This window comes from Euprymna scolopes, chromosome 11 (assembly GCF_053919585.1).
Source record: "Euprymna scolopes isolate OS-2025 chromosome 11, ASM5391958v1, whole genome shotgun sequence".
Classification (NCBI taxonomy): Eukaryota; Metazoa; Mollusca; class Cephalopoda; order Sepiida; family Sepiolidae; genus Euprymna; species Euprymna scolopes.
Genome location: NC_136492.1, coordinates 119,701,747 through 119,721,440, shown reverse-complemented (window position 1 = coordinate 119,721,440; position 19,694 = coordinate 119,701,747). Strand labels below are relative to the sequence as shown.

The 19,694-nt window shown below is 33.3% G+C and overlaps 1 protein-coding gene across 3 annotated transcripts in view; it reads right to left on the bottom strand.

Annotated features, from left to right (window-relative positions):
- Positions 1 to 19,694, bottom strand: part of LOC145288087 (uncharacterized) — an 82,141-nt gene that overhangs the window by 51,987 nt on the left and 10,460 nt on the right. For all 3 annotated transcript variants that reach the window (XM_080136142.1, XM_080136141.1, XM_080136143.1), the window contains exons 3-7: positions 17,693 to 18,109; positions 14,674 to 15,055; positions 10,534 to 10,701; positions 7,556 to 7,816; positions 1,506 to 1,988 (exon numbers count right to left, since the gene is read on the bottom strand). In XM_080136142.1, the coding sequence (XP_079992268.1) occupies positions 1,506 to 1,988; positions 7,556 to 7,816; positions 10,534 to 10,701; positions 14,674 to 15,055; positions 17,693 to 18,109 (1,711 nt within the window). The remainder of the gene's footprint in view (positions 1 to 1,505; positions 1,989 to 7,555; positions 7,817 to 10,533; positions 10,702 to 14,673; positions 15,056 to 17,692; positions 18,110 to 19,694) is intronic.

The window sequence follows — 19,694 nt, the reverse complement described above, 5'->3', positions numbered from 1 at the left end:
GCCTGTACAAAAAATCTGGAAACTTATTGAAGGCACCTCGTATTATATAAATTAAAACAAAGAAATTTTTTTTTTTAAATCTAAAAAGAAAAAAATTTAGCTTTATAATTTCATAAACATCTATGTCTTATAAAATTTAAAATAAAATAAAAACTGGTGATGCAAAGATAAGTGGGTCCAACAGACGAGCCTCGTTCTGAAAAATCTGCACAGTTGGGTCATGTGACATGTGACACCGGTGCTTCTACCATTATTAACCCTTTGAATGATGGATATAGAAAATAAATTAACTTCTCTGAATTGTTTTATTTACAAAAATATTTTTTATTAAAAAAAAAAAATTTGTTGAACTGCTTTATGCAAACAAACATTTGAACTTTGCTGTTTAAAAAAATCTGTTTTCCTTTTTACGTTGACTTATCTTGCCTTTGGTTGCAATTATTTATTTTTTTATTTGCACTTGTTCATTATGCTTATAGTAAGAAATGTTCGAAATTTCTTTGAATTCTTTTCTTTAATTCTTTGAATTTAAAAAAAAAATTACTTTTAGCTTAACTTTATATTTCACCATTTCGTTTTTTCTTGTGTCTAACTCTGCCCTCGTGGGGAGGCAAGTAAATAGGAAGTAATATGGCGACTGAAAAACGTTTTTCGACCACCATAAAAGCATTACAATACATTTAAACTCTGAAGAATTTCCGATGTACCTTTGTTGTTTTAAGTTAACTAGCCACTACTTGTTTCAAACTTAAAAAAAAAAAAAAAAAAAAAAAAACACTTTCAGGCGCCCCTATTATCCCAAAGAACCAGCTATGTAAACACTTTGCAATATTTTTCAATAATTATTTTTAAAAAAATTCTTTACAATCAATTTTTATTTAAAATTAAGAAATTATTTTCTAAAATATTTTGTTTGTATATGTTTACATTTTGTTTGTATATGTTTATATATATATGTAAAATTAAGAAATTAATTTTAAAAATATTGTTTATATCCATCTTCATTCAAAAGGGTTACTTTTTGATAGCTTCACCGGTTGGTAACCTAAATTTTCCGAATGTCAGAATGAGGCTCATCTGCTGGACCCACTTATCTTTGCATCACCGAAAAACTTTTATTTTTAAATTTTGTTATTAAAAGTGAAAATAATGACTAATTGTGTTATCTTTATTGAATACTTTTCAATAATGTTCTTTTCTTATATTTTAGTTAAATAAATTGCTTCACAATAGAAATACTGAAAGAACAATAAAAATGAAGGAACTGATTTGCTTTGTCATCACTTCCAGTAGCACTACACAGGAAGTTAGGAAGTACGTTAGCTGACTATGACTAAAAATCCACTAATGTTTGTTCATGCTCACCTCCTAAGTATATTTTTTACTAATCTCTATATGGTATTAATTTTAAAAATTTATACTTTATTTTGTCAACTGTATAAAGCCTTATTAAAAAAATAACACCGTTTCCTGTTTGTTCATAAGGAATAAATCGTATGACTTACCAGACTTCTCAACTCCAACTGCTTCAGTTTTTTGAGAAGCCGATGGTTGGTTTGCCGAGTCAAAATCATTCATAAACAGGATGTTCTTAGTGTCGTTGTCTTGCGTGTCCGTCACCGTTGGAAAAACTTGGGGGTTCACAGGTTGTAGAGACGGTGTGAAATCTGGCAACATGATGCCGTTTTTAGTGTCATTATTTTCAACACAATGTTCTGTAGATGGATGTTCGGCAAAAGAAGGTCGAACGGTGGAACTGGGGTCTTCAAGAAACGAGACATTTTTTCTGTCATGATCATCAGTATCATACTCGACAATGGTGTTACCATCATCATCATCATCATCATCATCAATGTAAATCAAATGATTATGACGACTGTCATTATTAGAAACCGTTGGAGACATCTCTTGCTGTGACGGGTGGACATCAACTGTGGTAACCTGAGACCCAGGAGAAGGAAAATGACCAGCAGACAAAGATGCGGAACCTAAAAATAAAGACAGGGGTGGAAAATAAAGAAATAAAAAAGTATAGTTGTAATATTATTCAACTGAAAAACATTTCTACGCAAGATCATCAAACAATAATGAAAATTGTCTACTTTTTCAGTCTTTGCCACCCAATGCAGTTTTCAAATGAAACAATACTAAAACTGATAATCTTGCTTGCTTGTTTGCACAAAGTATGTTTTCAATAATGAAACAATCGGTGAATGGAATTATAAGTTGTAGGAACAATGAAATAAAAGGAGAATTGTTTTTTTTGTTTTATGGCATATCAGCCTTAATTCTTAAAACATTAAATACTGCTAAAAGGGCTGATATGCCATAAAACATTAAATACTGCTAAAAGGGCTGATATGCCATAAAACATTAAATACTGCTAAAAGGGCTGATATGCCATAAAACATTAAATACTGCTAAAAGGGCTGATATGCCATAAAACATTAAATACTGCTAAAAGGGCTGATTTGCCATAAAACATTAAATACTGGTAAAAGGGCTGATATGCCATAAAACATTAAATACTGCTAAAAGGGCTGATATGCCATAAAACATTAAATACTGCTGAAAGGGCTGATATGCCATAAAACATTAAATACTGGTAAAAGGGCTGATATGCTATAAAACATTAAATACTGCTAAAAGGGCTGATATGCCATAAAACATTAAATACTGCTAAAAGTTTTATTTTATATATTATTTTATGGAATATCAGCCCTTTTAGCAGTATTTAATGTTTTATGGCATATCAGCCCTTTTAGCAGTATTTAATGTTTTATGGCATATCAGCCCTTTTACCAGTATTTAATGTTTTATGGCATATCAGCCCTTTTAGCAGTATTTAATGTTTTATAGCATATCAGCCCTTTTAGCAGTATTTAATGTTTTATGGCATATCAGCCCTTTTAGCAGTATTTAATGTTTTATGGCATATCAGCCCTTTTAGCAGTATTTAATGTTTTATAGCATATCAGCCCTTTTAGCAGTATTTAATGTTTTATGGCATATCAGCCCTTTTAGCAGTATTTAATGTTTTATGGCATATCAGCCCTTTTAGCAGTATTTAATGTTTTATGGCATATCAGCCCTTTTAGCAGTATTTAATGTTTTATAGCATATCAGCCCTTTTAGCAGTATTTAATGTTTTATGGCATATAAGCCCTTTCAGCAGTATTTAATGTTTTATAGCATATCAGCCCTTTTAGCAGTATTTAATGTTTTATGGCATATCAGCCCTTTTACCAGTATTTAATGTTTTATGGCATATCAGCCCTTTTAGCAGTATTTAATGTTTTATAGCATATCAGCCCTTTTAGCAGTACTTAATGTTTTATGGCATATCAGCCCTTTTACCAGTATTTAATGTTTAATGGCATATCAGCCCTTTTAGCAGTATTTAATGTTTTATGGCATATCAGCCCTTTTAGCAGTATTTAATGTTTTATGGCATATCAGCCCTTTTAGCAGTATTTAATGTTTTATAGCATATCAGCCCTTTTAGCAGTATTTAATGTTTTATGGCATATAAGCCCTTTCAGCAGTATTTAATGTTTTATAGCATATCAGCCCTTTTAGCAGTATTTAATGTTTTATGGCATATCAGCCCTTTTACCAGTATTTAATGTTTTATGGCATATCAGCCCTTTTAGCAGTATTTAATGTTTTATGGCAAATCAGCCCTTTTAGCAGTATTTAATGTTTTATGGCATATCAGCCCTTTTAGCAGTATTTAATGTTTTATGGCATATCAGCCCTTTTAGCAGTATTTAATGTTTTATGGCATATCAGCCCTTTTAGCAGTATTTAATGTTTTATGGCATATCAGCCCTTTTACCAGTATTTAATGTTTTATGGCATATCAGCCCTTTTAGCAGTATTTAATGTTTTATAGCATATCAGCCCTTTTAGCAGTATTTAATGTTTTATGGCATATAAGCCCTTTTAGCAGTATTTAATGTTTTATAGCATATCAGCCCTTTTAGCAGTATTTAATGTTTTATAGCATATCAGCCCTTTTAGCAGTATTTAATGTTTTATGGCATATCAGCCCTTTTAGCAGTATTTAATGTTTTATGGCATATCAGCCCTTTTAGCAGTATTTAATGTTTTATGGCATATCAGCCCTTTTAGCAGTATTTAATGTTTTATGGCATATCAGCCCTTTTAGCAGTATTTAATGTTTTATGGCAAATCAGCCCTTTTAGCAGTATTTAATGTTTTATGGCATATCAGCCCTTTTAGCAGTATTTAATGTTTTATGGCATATCAGCCCTTTTAGCAGTATTTAATGTTTTATGGCATATCAGCCCTTTTAGCAGTATTTAATGTTTTATGGCATATCAGACCTTTTAGCAGTATTTAATGTTTTATGGCATATCAGCCCTTTTAGCAGTATTTAATGTTTTATAGCATATCAGCCCTTTTAGCAGTATTTAATGTTTTATAGCATATCAGCCCTTTTAGCAGTATTTAATGTTTTATGGCATATCAGCCCTTTTACCAGTATTTAACATTTTATAGCATATCAGCCCTTTTAGCAGTATTTAATGTTTTATGGCATATCAGCCCTTTTAGCAGTATTTAATGTTTTATGGCATATCAGCCCTTTTACCAGTATTTAATGTTGTATGGCATATCAGCCCTTTTAGCAGTATTTAATGCCAAATTCATTCAAACTGGTAAAAGGTTTTATGTATCAAGTTGTTTATATCTCCAAATATTTGAAATTGCACTTTCCAAAACATATGGCAACTGTTCATCTTGCATGGAGGATTAAAACCAAAAGCAATACTAAGGGAAGGTTTATGACTATATGTACTACAATGTCTCAAAATAAGATATGACACCTGCAATTCCAACGAAAAAAAATACTAAATAGAAAATATGATTCCGTATAAAAGGGAATTAACCCTCAATCACAGATACTCTAATATAATAACGCATATGTAAATGCAGCATATGTTAATTCTCTCAGAAGCCAAGCTATATATAAGTGGTAACGCAAAATACTTTTTCTAAATGTATAGTTGAACGGGGTATTTATTTATACTATAAAAACAAACCAAGTAAAAGGCAAATTTTGCAATAATGGTTGGATAGCAAAAAAAGAGAAAGAAAAAAAAATGTCCCCTTCCACTAATCACAGACTGTTCACAAATGTTGAAATACAAGAGAATAAAAAAGTGTCAAATTTGTCACATTTTCATAAAAAATAAAAAAAAAACTTAATGTTAATAGTAATTTTTTTTTTTTGTTTTACAAACAAAACATAACTTTTGAAAAAAAAAAAAAAAAAAATTCCTTCATATCATTCCTTTCTAGAACATTTACAGAAGCTACCTACCCGGGGACCCTTTGTTTTACAATCCAAAGACACAAAAAAGTGGTCAAACATTAAAATAAATAGCAAATAAATGTTATCAAAGTTACTCTTCTACCTATCTAGAAATGTTTTAGTGATTTTACTCACTCTAGAATATTTATTCAGTTCAAAAAATATATAATGTCAAGCATTAGATGAGAACAAAAAAAATTACAACAAATTGATACTTAAATACTTAAAATTTTGATAATGACTTTACAAATACTGTTAAAAACCCGCCCAATATATGTCATAAAATGCTACAGAGTAGCTTGAAAACATGATATTTCAAAACAGCCAATAATGTTAAATAGATTACTTTAATCTTGATAATCTCTATTTCTAATATTACATAAAAGTCACTTTATGCATGTGCGTGTGAGTTCCTTCCTTATAGGATCTGAATTGGATGAGCCTATCTTTTGCAAATTTCACACAAAGGTAATTTATATTTCTGGCGGTCTTCTTAGATATGTTTTGTACAGAAATTCATCCAATCTTAAAAATAGTCTTTCTTCAATTATAAATAAAAAGAATTTTTACAGGGGAATATTTTACCTTTGGCCGGTGTAACATAAAATATTCCCCTGTAAAAATTCTTCTTTTTATCTATGAGAAGAAAGATTATTTTCAAGATCGTCAAGCTCAAATATCAGTTGATGTGATATTGTAAACAAACAGAGAGGGAATTTGATGAATAACATTATTATTATTTTTTATTTTTTTTTTTTTTTGAAAATTAGTCCACTGGGTAAATTATTCCTCGTAATATATAATAATCAACAGAGGATTGATTCTATCATAATACATACGCAATCTGCATAAATTAAAATATGTTTAAGCAGATTGTGCAACCGGGCAATGCCGGGTATCCAGCTAGTGATATATAAATTTAACAATGCATGTAAAATATATTATTCACTTTATCATCCCAATTACTGCAATATTTTGGTATAAATGTGTTAAGCACTCCTACTAAGCTATGACTCGCTCATGCATGGAGTACTGTTGGCCACATCTAGGTTAGTGTCTCTCACTCTTAGAGTCTAAAAGAGTCTCCAATCTAGTAGGTCCCACACTGTCAACAAAGCTCCAACCCCTTCCTCATCACAACTATATTGCATCCCTATGTTCTTTTTACAAATATTTTAATGGCTTCTGCTCTGACAAACTCATAGCACGTGTATCCTCTTGACATAAATACCCAACTAATCCAATAAGCAGCAAAATCCCATCCCTTCATTGTAGTGATGTCTTTAGAGCCTCGAAAGCTTTCTGCCCTTTAAATGCTAGATATTGAAATTCCTTCCCTGTTTTCCGCTTCCCTGTACTAACATTTAAATGTAATGCGAACAGACATAACATAAGGTTCCTGTGGTTATGGTCCCAAATAGTAATCCATTACATCCAAGTGGAAATCTGCTGAGGTTGAAAAAAAAAAAAAAACATAATATTACTCACTATTTTTTTTTTTTTCAGCTCAAACAGGGCATATTGCCACATAGAACACAAGAGGCTACTATTTGGGATCATACCTAATAAGGGACTGTGGGGAGTTGAGCAGTAAGATGTCTATTCGCATTATTTTTAAACCTGCAGGTTAATACAGTCAGGGAAGCAGAAAATAGGAAGAGAAATTCTAAAGTTTAGCTGTCCAAGCAAAGAAACTGTTAGAGTAGAAGGTTTTCCAACATCTAAGGTTTTTCAACAATGAAGAGGGAGATTTTGTCGCTTGTCAGTAGTAGGGGGTAGGTCGATGAGGAGGCACAAATGCTATGAGTTCATCAGAGCAGATCCCATTAAAGTACTTGTAAAACAGGGATGCAACATTGCAACAATGGGGCAAACATTGGTGCTTGACTGACTGTACAGAACCTATCAGACATGAGACACTTTTTTGGACGGTGTCTAAGAGGGAGAGACTAGCAGTAGACTAGCATCAGCTTATCAACAATACTCCACACATACGTGAATTGTGGCTTTGTAAAGATATACCAGTGTGAGCGATTTTCTAGTATGATAGATGGAGCCCTTGTCTGCTTGTCTGTTAATAAGCTCCTCCTCTTAAATGTGCAAACTTGCATAATTATCTAGTTAACCTACTCGCTAGAAAATCACAGGGTCCTAATCTGTTACCCTACAAGTTCATCATAAAATATAAAAAAATTTCACATTCTTATTAATACTTACCAGAGATGTGTGATACTTTCTGATCAGTGAGCGATAATTCTAGTTGATTAGACATATTTGTAGGACCATTGGATGCGACATTAATTGTACAAGCCATTGGTGTTGGTCCCATTTGGTGGGAAGTAGCAACTGGGGAGGATATCACAGGATTGTCATTAAGATTAATGTGGCAGACGTTCGATAAGGTAGGAGTTGATTCTGAATAAACAGAATAGCCAGCAAGTTCGTTTGGAGGTTTCAGCTTGGTTTCATTTTGTAGATCTGAAGAAAATAAATATATATATAATATTTAATCATGTTTCCAGGGACAACTCAATAACTCAACAATCTGCAAGAATGACACCCACCTGCCTCCAAAAAGACAAAAAAATTTTTATTTCAACATTATTAAGAGAGTTGCTGTGGAGTGAAGCAGACATTGGCATGAACTGACAGTTCAATGTACCGAGTCAATATTGATTCCATAGCAGCACTTTCATTAGGATCACATGGTTCCTCTTGTAAGGACCTTATTTATAAAGAGAGGAGGGGGGGCGAGGGCAACATCACCAAAACAGAATTATGCAAATTAAAATGTGTATTGTGTAACATCAAAAATAATAAAAATCTATTAAAATTCAAAGTTAGAAAATATCTTAACAAAAAAAAATTTCGTTATGTAAACCTAAAAATAGAGTTATTTCCCATAGACTGAATAAGAAAGAGTGATCTCCCTTAAAGCAAAGCAGAGTCGGCAGTGACAGTTTGAGAGGTGAACAAAAAACGTATCCCAATCGCAGATTTTAATAATTATGCATCCAGCGGCCTTTACATTACCATTTTATCTGTAAGTTTGTTCATATATAAATATGTTAAAGGTTATATTTTTTCGCTTGTTCATCTTAAACATGACATAGATCATCAGAGGAACATGTTTAAAATATTTTTTCAAATCAAACTACTTAAAAAAAAAACAATTCTTAAATAATATTGGTGTCATTCATCTAAGTTGTTAGTATTTTAACAAAATTCAGTCAGTTAACAGCAAAAGGGACTTTTTTATATTTTTAATTCTTTTAAGATGAGGTTTCATAATTTGTGCATTCATTCTTATTGCAGACTGTTATCCTCATCATCATAGTTCTTATTGTTTCACGTTTCGACCAACTCATCCTCTGGCCTTCTCCAGGTGATTAACTGCAACAAGATAGAAATGCTGAATCTTGTAACTTATCCCCAGTAATTACTACCTTCTATAGTTGTTGTCTCATCACATTTTGACCAACTAATCCTCTGGCCTTCTTGGATAGGATTTTTTTTTTTTTTTTTTACAAGGAGGTCACCACTTATCAAGGCCCGGAAGCCACTCAGGGATAAGGGTTATTGCATGCACAGTATGTTGTACGTTAGTGTTGAGATTTCATAAAGTGTCTACTTAAGGGGACGGTTCATCAGGAATTTGTTTACGTCGGATTTGAAGACATCCAAGTTGTAATCAGGTGGGAAACAGGCAGACGGAACAGAGTTCCACTGGCGTGCTGTTCTAAGAAAGAAGCTGTGTTCATGGAATCTACGTTTAGGTTTAGGCACAGATAGAGAGTGGGGAAAATTTTTGACAGTGGCTTCAGCTAGACGGGTGTTTTTCGTAAAAGATTGGCGAGGGGGGACCAGAGATTGAAACTGCTATCTTCAGACAATGCTCACCTGGAACCATAGAGACTCAACGCCTCTATCCACTACATCATGGGCCCTGAAGGGTAATCAGGATTGAATTTTATGGTCTTATAAATCCAATTTTTGCATTCTTATCTCGTTTTCTATTGTCACAGTAGATAGGCGCGTTGAGTCTTAACAGTTCCGGGTGAACATTGTCTGAAAATAGCAATTTCAATCCTATCTATATATTATACAGCATGGAATAATCAATTTGCCGCCTTAAAGTAACAACACTACAGCTTTATTTTTAAAACTTTTATTGAAAAAGTCAATTCAGGTAACCTGATTATGTAGTAGAGATGACATCTATTCAATGTAGCCGCCTTCAACCCCAATATGAGTTTGGAACTGGGAGCATGCCCTTTTCACGAGCACCGGCAGGATCTCGGCGAATTCTCAGTGGATAGCGAGGATCAGGGTGGCTTTGATGTTGTAGGAGGTTATGTTGGTATTGTTTTCAACGTATGACCAAATCAAGTAGTACAGCGGGTTCAGGTCAGGGGGGGGGCAGTGAGAGAAGGGTAAAAAGTCATAGTATTCCTTTTGAAATTATGCCTGAGCCTTTGGACTTGTGGGCTGGCACAGAGTTCTGCTGCCACACCCAACGTCTGCTAGTGGCCAACCGATTGCACCAGAGGATCACCACACTCTTCAGCACATCCCGATACACTTTGGTGCTGACTTCCAAGCTGACTTCACTTGAAACCACACCATAACTATGGCTGGAAACTTTGTTGAGCTGTATTCTCAAGTGTTGAACCATCTGGATTTGCATTTTGAGGGTGCTGGCAATGGTTCTGTTGTCACAACTTGGATCGGTAGAGAGCATGAGTTGTACAGTGGCACATCTCCGATCTTGAACATTGTGTCACTTTCAGACTTGATAGAAGATTCCTATCACTATTGAGATTTGTACACAACTGGCCAACTAGTAGATGGTCTGCAACAAAAAAGAAAACCGGTTTTCATCAAACGGAAATGGAATCATGCCATCTTTTCTCAGGCGATAATTTTATCGTTCCACCCGGTATATCATACTCACATTCCAGTGTCAGGTTTTTCATCATACTCTCAATTATATTATCGCATTAATACCATACACAGTGTTTCATCTGCTTGTTCTGAACATTTAAAAAGGCACAGGCAACCATTAATCTGGCCTTAAGATGACAAAACATAATACTTATTACTGATATTAAGATATTGAGAGATATTAGGTCATAGACAATGATGACAAAATCATCCAAGCAGAAAAAAAGAGAGCAGTAGAGGTGCATACTCACTGTTTCGAATTTCTGTAGATAAGAAATCAGGTTGTAAACAATCTGGATGAATGTTGTTATATTTGTCAGCAAGTTCTGAAAATGCCTCAGTAAGGGGATCATTGCCTGTGACTGCTTTGTATGGAGAGATGTGTCCATGTGTGGTCACGAGTTTTGTATTAGAAATATCTGAAAACAGAAATCAAACTAGAAACTCAGACGAAATTGTATGAATAATTGGTAGGAAGTCTTTTTATTGTTTCATTTTTGTTTTTCTAAGTGTTTTATTTGTTTTGTTTTACCAAATTATTTTTTTGGAAACATGATTTTGAAAGTTAAATTTAATAATTATGGTATCATTTAGTTATGAAATTATTAATTGAATACAACTGTTATAAAACTATAACTAAAATTCTGAACAAACAAACAAAATGTTTCGGCCGTTTTGCCCTCCGGCCTTCGTCAGGTGTTTTGTATCAAACTGGGGAACCATTTGTTAGGAGTCTCGAACCCAACCCCAGTTCGATACAAAACACTTGACGAAGGCCGGAGGGCAAAACGTCCGAAACGTTGTGACAATAACAACCAAGATGAGGAAGTCAGTCCGACAATCTCAATCAATGAAAACACCTCATCTCAAAAATACAGACAATTACCAAACAAACAAAATGTCTTTAAGACTATGTTTAAGATGCAAATATTTTATTAAGAATCATCAATTTGTTTTTTACCTGGATTTTTTAAATTATTAATTTAAGAAAAAAAGAAACTTCCACTGATGCAGGATATTTTACTATCAAAAATAATGAAAAAATGTCAAGTTTAAAAATTTGTTTTAGTTATAGTCAGCTAACATACTTCCTAACTGGCGGAAGTAGTGACAAAGTAAATCAATTACTTTGTTTTTTTCTTATCCCTATATCTATATATATATATGTGCATGTAGTCTTTTTTATTACAGTTTAACAATCTTCTTTTTTATTTTCATAAACATATATTTATTATATAAATTCAAATAAAAACCTTCGATTTTTAAAATTAAAAAAAAAAGGTTTTATTTTTATAATTATATAAACATATACTTTTTATAAAATTTCAAATAAAATAAAACTTATTTTTTAATTTTGTTATTAAAAGTCCAAATCTATATATCTATAAAAGTGAAATTGTCTGTCTGTGTGTGTACATTTCCCTACCAAACTACTCTGTAAATTTTCAGTCTACAGACTCGAGATTTGACACAAGGGGTATTGAGATTTCGGTAAAATCTTTTTAATCGGTTTTCAGACAGAAATTTGACTGACAAGAGGTCACAGTTCAATGATATGAGTTTTGAAAATTCTACCAAACTCCTCTGTTAATTTTGGGTCTATATACTTAAAATTTGAGATGTGGGTTCCTTGGACATGGATCAAACATTTTAACTTGAGCCAAAAACAATAAATGTTAAGGGGTCAAAATCGGGGTCAAAGTTAAAAAAAATTTCACCTCTCAGCCAATTTTGGGTCTAAACATTTGAAATTTTATATAAAGAGTATTCAGACATTTAATCAGTTTTTGGGCAAAAATTTGGCTGCCAAAAGATCAAAGTTTAAAGAGTTGACCTTTGCAGTCTCTACCAAACTTCTTTGTCAATTTGGAGTCTAAACATTTGAAATTTTAGATGTAGGTTACCTGGATATGAGTCAAACTTTTTAATACATATATATATATATATATACACATATGCACATAAAGTTATGAACAGTGCATAGGGCCCGAGCAAAGTTAGGCTGAACTGCTAGTATAAACTAATTGTGTTATTTTTATCAGTATAATTTTGTTAATTTTTATTGTATATTTGTCAATAATGTTTTCTGGGTTTATAGGCATCACCACTTATCAAGGCCAAGAGGGCACTCGAGGATAAGGGATAAAGAGTGTGCAATAGACAATTGGACAATATAGTAATCGTTTATAATGGAAATTCGGTAAATTTGTTAACTTATATGGAACGGCTCATCAAAAACTTGTTTACATTAGATTGAAGACAGCAATATTGTAGTCAGCTGGAAAGCAGGAAAACGGAAGACAATTCCATAGGCGTGCAGTTCTAAGAAAGAAGTTTTGTTCATAGAATTTAGGTTTAGGCACAGATAAAGAGTGGGGGAAATTATTGATAGTGTTTTCTGCTAGATGGGTGTTTCTTGTGAAAGTTTGGCGAGAGGGGACCACAGACTGGAGCTCAGTCGAGCACTTGCCATGAAAATAACGATAAAGCAAAAACAAACTCGCAACATCTCTTTTGTGAGAAAGAGGTGGCAGGGAAGAGAAAAGGACATCCTCTACGAGGTTACAAAGTCTATTTTGAACTCTATCAAGGCAGGATAAGTCCTTTCTAGCAGATCCTGCCCAGATGTGGTAACAGTACTCCATCCTTGGATGTACCTGGCTCTTATATATATAGAGAATTGCATCAGCAGTGAGATATCTACTGGATCTATAGAAGGATCCTACCATTTTTCCAGCGGCCTTAGCAACGGATTTAATGTATGTGTTCCATTTCAGATCAGGAGTAAAGGTCAAGCCTAGAAACTTGTCAAAACATGAGGCCTCCTCAAGACGCCAGAGGGGATCAGAGCGTTGATGATGTAAAGATAAAAGCTTGGTTTTAGATACATTAAAAGTAACAAGCCACCTCTTTCCCCATTGTACCACTTGCTCAAGATCAGAGGAGAGAGAATCGGAGAGAACTTGGTCGTTTACCGTCTAAGATGTGTTACCATTGATAGTAGTATCATCAGCATAAATGTCTACGAATGATGTAAGGATGTGATTTGGAAGATCATTAATGTAGATCAGGAAGAGAGTTGGGCCCAGGATGGACCCCTGAGGGACTCCAGCATTAATAATTTGAGCTTCTGATTTTTGCCCATCAACCACTACTCTTATGAACCTATCAGAGAGAAATGATTTCATAATTGAGAAGACATTTCCAGCTTTACTGTAGCTGGAGATCTTGTGAAGTAAACCTTTATGCCATACTCTATCAAAGGCCTTTGATATGTCAAGAGCAATTGCCCTAGAAAGGTAACCTTTGTCGAGAGATTTGCTAATCCTATGAGATATAACTGTAAGTACATTTGCTGTAGATCTAGCAGAACGGAAACATATTGCGCATCACTAAGGTTATTTTTGCTGAGATGGTTGATTACTTCTCTATATAACACAGATTCCAGCAACTTACTCATGATGCACAGGAGACTTATTGGCCTAAGTAAAGGGTAATGGGAAGGAATTCTCCTTAAGACAATGCTTAAACAGTTTTGTAAGTATGGACGCTAGTTCTGGTTGAAATTTTTTTGAGTACTATAATTGGAATACCGTCACGGCCGGTTGCTTTACTGGAATCAAGGTTTTTAATTAGCTTGGTAACATCACGTACAGATATTTGTATATCACATAGCGTGTTTTCTGATACAGGAGGAAATATTGGGGGTTGGCGGCCTTGGTTGCAAAGGGTAGAATTAGCTACAAAGTTCTTGGCAAAGAGTTTGGCTTTGTCTGATGCTGACGAGATTACCTCAGGTTCATTGATGATAGTTGGGATAGAGCACATACTTCTGTTTAGGATTCTGTTTGCTATTTGCCAAAACTGGTGGGAACCAAGCCGCTGCTAAGCTACTTTGGACTTAACGGACTGAGCATATAACTTTCTCGCATTCTTTATTATTTTTTTACAGTAGTTGCTGGTAGTCCTCTATTATGTTAGAAGCAATGGAAAAGGTGATTTTTGTGCTCAATGGCAGCAGCACATTCTGGAGAGAACCACAGCTGGCTATTAGGTTTTTGCTAGAACTTTTTTGAGGGTATGAAACGGTCCATACCTACAATTAACCATTCCGTCAGGTCTGATACTTTAGAGGACATATCCTTTTTGAACATGGAACGCAGAGGTAAATCTGATATAAATGTACGGAAGCTATCCCAGTCAGCCATAGAGTATCGATATACTGTACGATGGAGAGATACATCTGAGGACTTATTACATTTCATTTTTACTGAAGAACAATAAAAGTGAAGGAACTGATTTGCCCTGGTAGCACTATGTTGGAAATTAGCAAGTATGTTGGCTGACTATAACCCTTGTTTTTGTTGCTATAACTAAACTTTAGAACTTACACTGTAATTTAGACAACTTCACTTCCCAAGATTCAACTAGAAGTTCCTTTAGTTTCTCAACTATCTTCCAATGGACCGGACCTGATGAAGCTAAGGGTTCCTGCAAACCAATAGTCACTTTCACTTGGTTTGACCATTTTTTGAGAGATTCCTCCAGCTGCTGGGCTTCATCAAAATCTGCATCATAGATAATCTGTTTTGGGGAGCCAAAATAGGCAAATACATTTTTTGCAATCCCAAAGGCCAGTTCATCGATATCCTTCAGTCTTAGTGGCCAAAGGACACTGTATTTGGACCAGACATCAACGTAGTGGACGAGGCAGGTATAACGCCTTGGAGGGGTTGAAAGGCTCAGCAGTTCTTGAATATCAATAATGCTCACCTAAAAAATAAAAACAAGGATTACCAAAATGCATTTGGATCATTTGATCTCTAATCCTCAACTGCCTGATGGGTAACCCTCTCAGAAAGATAACAGATAATCCAAAGCTTGTTGACACTGGTGATCTTTTAAACCAACATGTGAAAACATTATTATGTACTTACCGGTCATGGTGAAATTAGTATAAATTCTGAAAAAAAATATGAAACTTGATACAGTAGATGATGTGCTATAAGTATTTTTAAATAAAAAATTAGCCACAATTAGGTTCCCAGATATAGTGTTTAAGGATAGCAGACCCTTAATTTAAGTTTAGGGTCATTTCCCTTGTTTGTCATACTGAATTGGTTGCAGAACTCCCCCACATTAAAACATACAATAAAACTCATTCAATAAATTCTATTTTTACTTATAATTATTTTTCTATTTGATCATTTTTTTGTAATTTTTGCAATTGATACTAATTTTGCCATCACAGATAAGTGCATAATGTTTTCACCTAAAATGAGTTAGTGTAAACAAGTACCGATAATCCTTACCAAAGTTTATTATAAAAATATTTTGAATATTTTTCATAAGCTTGGTATAGCAATAATATTAGGGAAATTTTTCAGAAAGAGTGATAGATGGATTTTGTTTAAAATCAATGATTAGAGATGGAATGACACATTTTTATTCAAACTACCTGTAGCTACACAATGTTGCCTGGGAGGTATTGTACTATTTTTATTTCATATATTTTCTTAATGAATAATAACCTTTGGGATAAGATCACAGTGTAGTATCTGTTCTGATGCTACACTTCACTTTTTCTCAATCAGTGGAGGAGAAATCCTTCATAACTGAGACAATTTTAATTTTTGTTCCTATCCAGAGCACCTTTTGCAAGGAGCTGGATTTTCCTCACATTAAAAACTGACCTTATGTCTAACTGTGCCCTCGTGGGGAGGCAAGTAAATAGGAACATAAGAAATTATGTTTCTGACCTTTTGAAATAATGATCGATAATTTGTGATATTTTGATTAGTCAGATGACTATTCTCATCTGGAATGGGGTTTTTTTCACATCTTCAGGTGTAACTTGTCAAACTCTGGATTTTTTCAGACAAACTTGGGAATCTACATAAAATTTGGAATGAAACCTTTTATTGAATACTCTTATTCCAGGAGTCATGACCGAGTAGAAGTCTTAAGTAAGTCACAATTGTATTATGAGTATCGCTCGTACTGAGGATTTAATCATCAACTTCAACAAGAGTATCACTTACAGCTAAGTTTTATCTAGTACTTTATCCATTAATCCATGATTCTTGTGGAAAATTCTAGTAAGAGTTTAACAAAAGAAACTTAAAGATCAGAGATTACATCAGCAAAAGAACAGTAGTTTGAATAATTTAAAATAAAAAAAAATTACATAAGAACTTTTAATTGATTTTTTGTAAACTCTTAAATTTAACAATAAATAACTAATAGCCACATATTCCAAATCAGTAAACAGGCCAACAGAGAATTTGCTGATTATATAATGAATGCAAGGAGAGGGAAACTGGCTATATATTTATTGTCTCATGTGTGAGAATGGTGAAAAAAGTGTGAATATTAATGAGGCATCTGCACTCTCTCTTAGTTACGTGCTGAGCAAGATGGTGATTTCAAACTGATGATTGAAATTCTAATCATAGCTGCACCATATTTATACATAATTTTCTCAAAGACATTGGAAATCTAGATAAATTTTCTGGATAAGAGAAGGGTTACGCTAAAAAGGTATCAAAAGGAAAAATACCACTAATCCTAGGTCTGAGTGATAAGTCCCAAGAACCTTCTTTAACCCTATTACTAACCCTTAATTAAAGTAGCAAACAACACCCAAAAATAACTGTTAACTCTTAATAAACCTACCCCAAAAATGCATAGAATTTATCTCCCATAGCAAAATAAAAAACTGGATTAACTGCCCTAAAATGATAGAATTATCTGAAAATATGTCATTTTGTGTAAAATTCATATGTAAAATTGATCCCTTACTTTATATTCTAAAATAACTATTTCTTTTTTTTCTTCCTGCCAAAATAACATGAAAATAAAATGACTCTCAAGCAACACAAGATAAATACAGCTAGTTCTAAATAAGTACATATGCATATACACATGTGTGTATATATATATATATAGAATTGATATGCAGTTTGCTAGAAGCATTGTGCGGGATAGGTATGTAGTAGAGATTTAGAAGGCTATCACAATGCGGGGAATGAGATATAGTCGGTGTTGATGAGAGAAGACAAAAACAAATGGGAAAAAAATTTTTAAATTAAAAAAAAAAAATCATGTGGCATGCTTTGAATTGATCTGTCACACCCACCATTTGAAAAGGGGGATTTGTTTTCCCAAAATATAATGGATATTGTCACAGACATAACAAATAAGACATTTGTACTTAATACAATTGAATAAATATATCTATATATAGACATATATGTACTTATTGATTTGTAAATCACCACTTGTTTTCGTCTTCTCTCATCAACACCGACTATATCTCATTCCTCGCATTGTGATAGCCTTCTAATTCTCTACTACATACATATACATATATATATATATATATATATATATATATATATGAGTACTTACCTTTCCTACAGCCATGAAATGGTTGGCTTCTATTATTTCTGGAAGTGGACTATCTACATTTCTCCGATGAAGAGAATTACTCCACTGTGTGGCTGAGGGTGGTGGTACTGGAGAGTATCGCAGAGATGATCCATGTGGTTGACCAGAGGTTGAACTGAAAGAGGAAAATATATCTTGGTTTTGACTATTGGCATACTGACTCTGAGAAACAGCTTCCTCAAGGGCCTGGATGTCAGGCTTTATATCAAGAAGAGAGCTTTCATCTGGAAAACAGCTATCATTATTTTCATTTGATGATTGAGAGAGATCCCCAGCTGATAATAAATCCATGTCCTCAAGAGACTGGCTACACAAGGGGCACATTTTTGTGAAGTTTAACACAGCAGCTCGAGGAATGTGCGCATGATGACGATTAATCTGAAACAAAATAAAATATTAAATAATTAATAAAATATTAAATCATTAATAAAATATTAAATCATTAATAATATATTAATTAATCAAATTAGAACCAGTTGTATAAATAAACAAAATCAGTTTTGCTTTGCTTTTTGCAGTCTTTTTATTTATCATGTTGTAATAACAGTAATACTATCGATGTCTTATCCTTCCTGGAGTATTAGGAAGTGATTCATAAAATGGCGGAAAAAATGTGTTAGAAATAAAAAGCAAAAGTTATAACAATGGGAGGAAATTGTTCCTTAGCAGAACAAAAGTATATGAAGATTAGTTAAAAGTAATTGGGTGGGGGAACAAAACCTTTTTGAACTCTCGACACAAAAAGACACCTCATGGTTGGTGGTCAGTTCCCAAACAATCAACTACTTACAGCTGATGGGGCAATTGCGAAAGTAGTCGTTTTCCATTAGTCAGGTGTGACAGTGACTAAGACAAAATAGAATAAATTAAGGTCGATATATTGTGTGGATTTTGGACAGTTTTCAGTTTGAGACAGTTGACAACTGATTGTTACTCTGAGCAGATGCGGAGAGTTTTACCAACTAACAGACAACCAAGATGTGCATGTTAGCATTTGGAGGGTCATTTTCCACAATGATATCACGCATACACACAGAATACAACTAATTTAAACAAGATGTGACAGAGTTTGTGCTTTCTTTTGTAAGTTTGAATTGTTTTATTTTTTATATTTGAAATGCAATGCTTACCGCCTTAGCAATCACCAATGTGAGAGACAACGACAATTAGAATGAGAATTTGAAAAAAGCATACATTTATGTGTGAATGTGAGTCAAATAGACATTGCATTGCATTGGTGGATTAATTTTTGTTATAAAACAAAACTAATGTTAAATTTACTGTTATATCTGCTGTTGCGATAGAACACTTTTTGGATATATTTATTAACGTTTGGGAATTCATTACTTAGATTTATTCACCATTAGAATTGGAATTTTGAAATGATTATCATTTGTTTGTTAATATGATAATCCTTTACAATGAAATTTGTTTGTTAATATGATAATCCTTTACAATGAAATTTGTTTGTTAATATGATAATCCTTTACAATGAAATTTGTTTGTTAATATGATAATCCTTTACAATGAAATTTGTTTGTTAATATGATAATCCTTTACAATGAAATTTGTTTGTTAATATGATAATCCTTTACAATGAAATTTGTTTGTTAATATGATAATCCTTTACAATGAAATTTGTTTGTTAATATGATAATCCTTTACAGTTTTCTATTGTTTGAATTCTTCGAACTGCTGTTTTCATCTTTAGTGTTATTTGCACAATGTTTCAGCCGTTATAACCGCTAATCTTCTATAGGTTATCTTGTCGAACTCATGAGTCTGCACAGAATTTCGAATGGAACCCTTTATTTAATCCATGAGGGTAGCATGCTCTCATTCCATCAGCCATGACAGGGTAGAAGTCCTAAGAAATTTACAATTGTATTTTAGGGTTGCCTAAGAACTAAAGTTCAATCAGTTTGAAGGTTAAATCAACCGAAACGTTGTGCAAAAACAACAC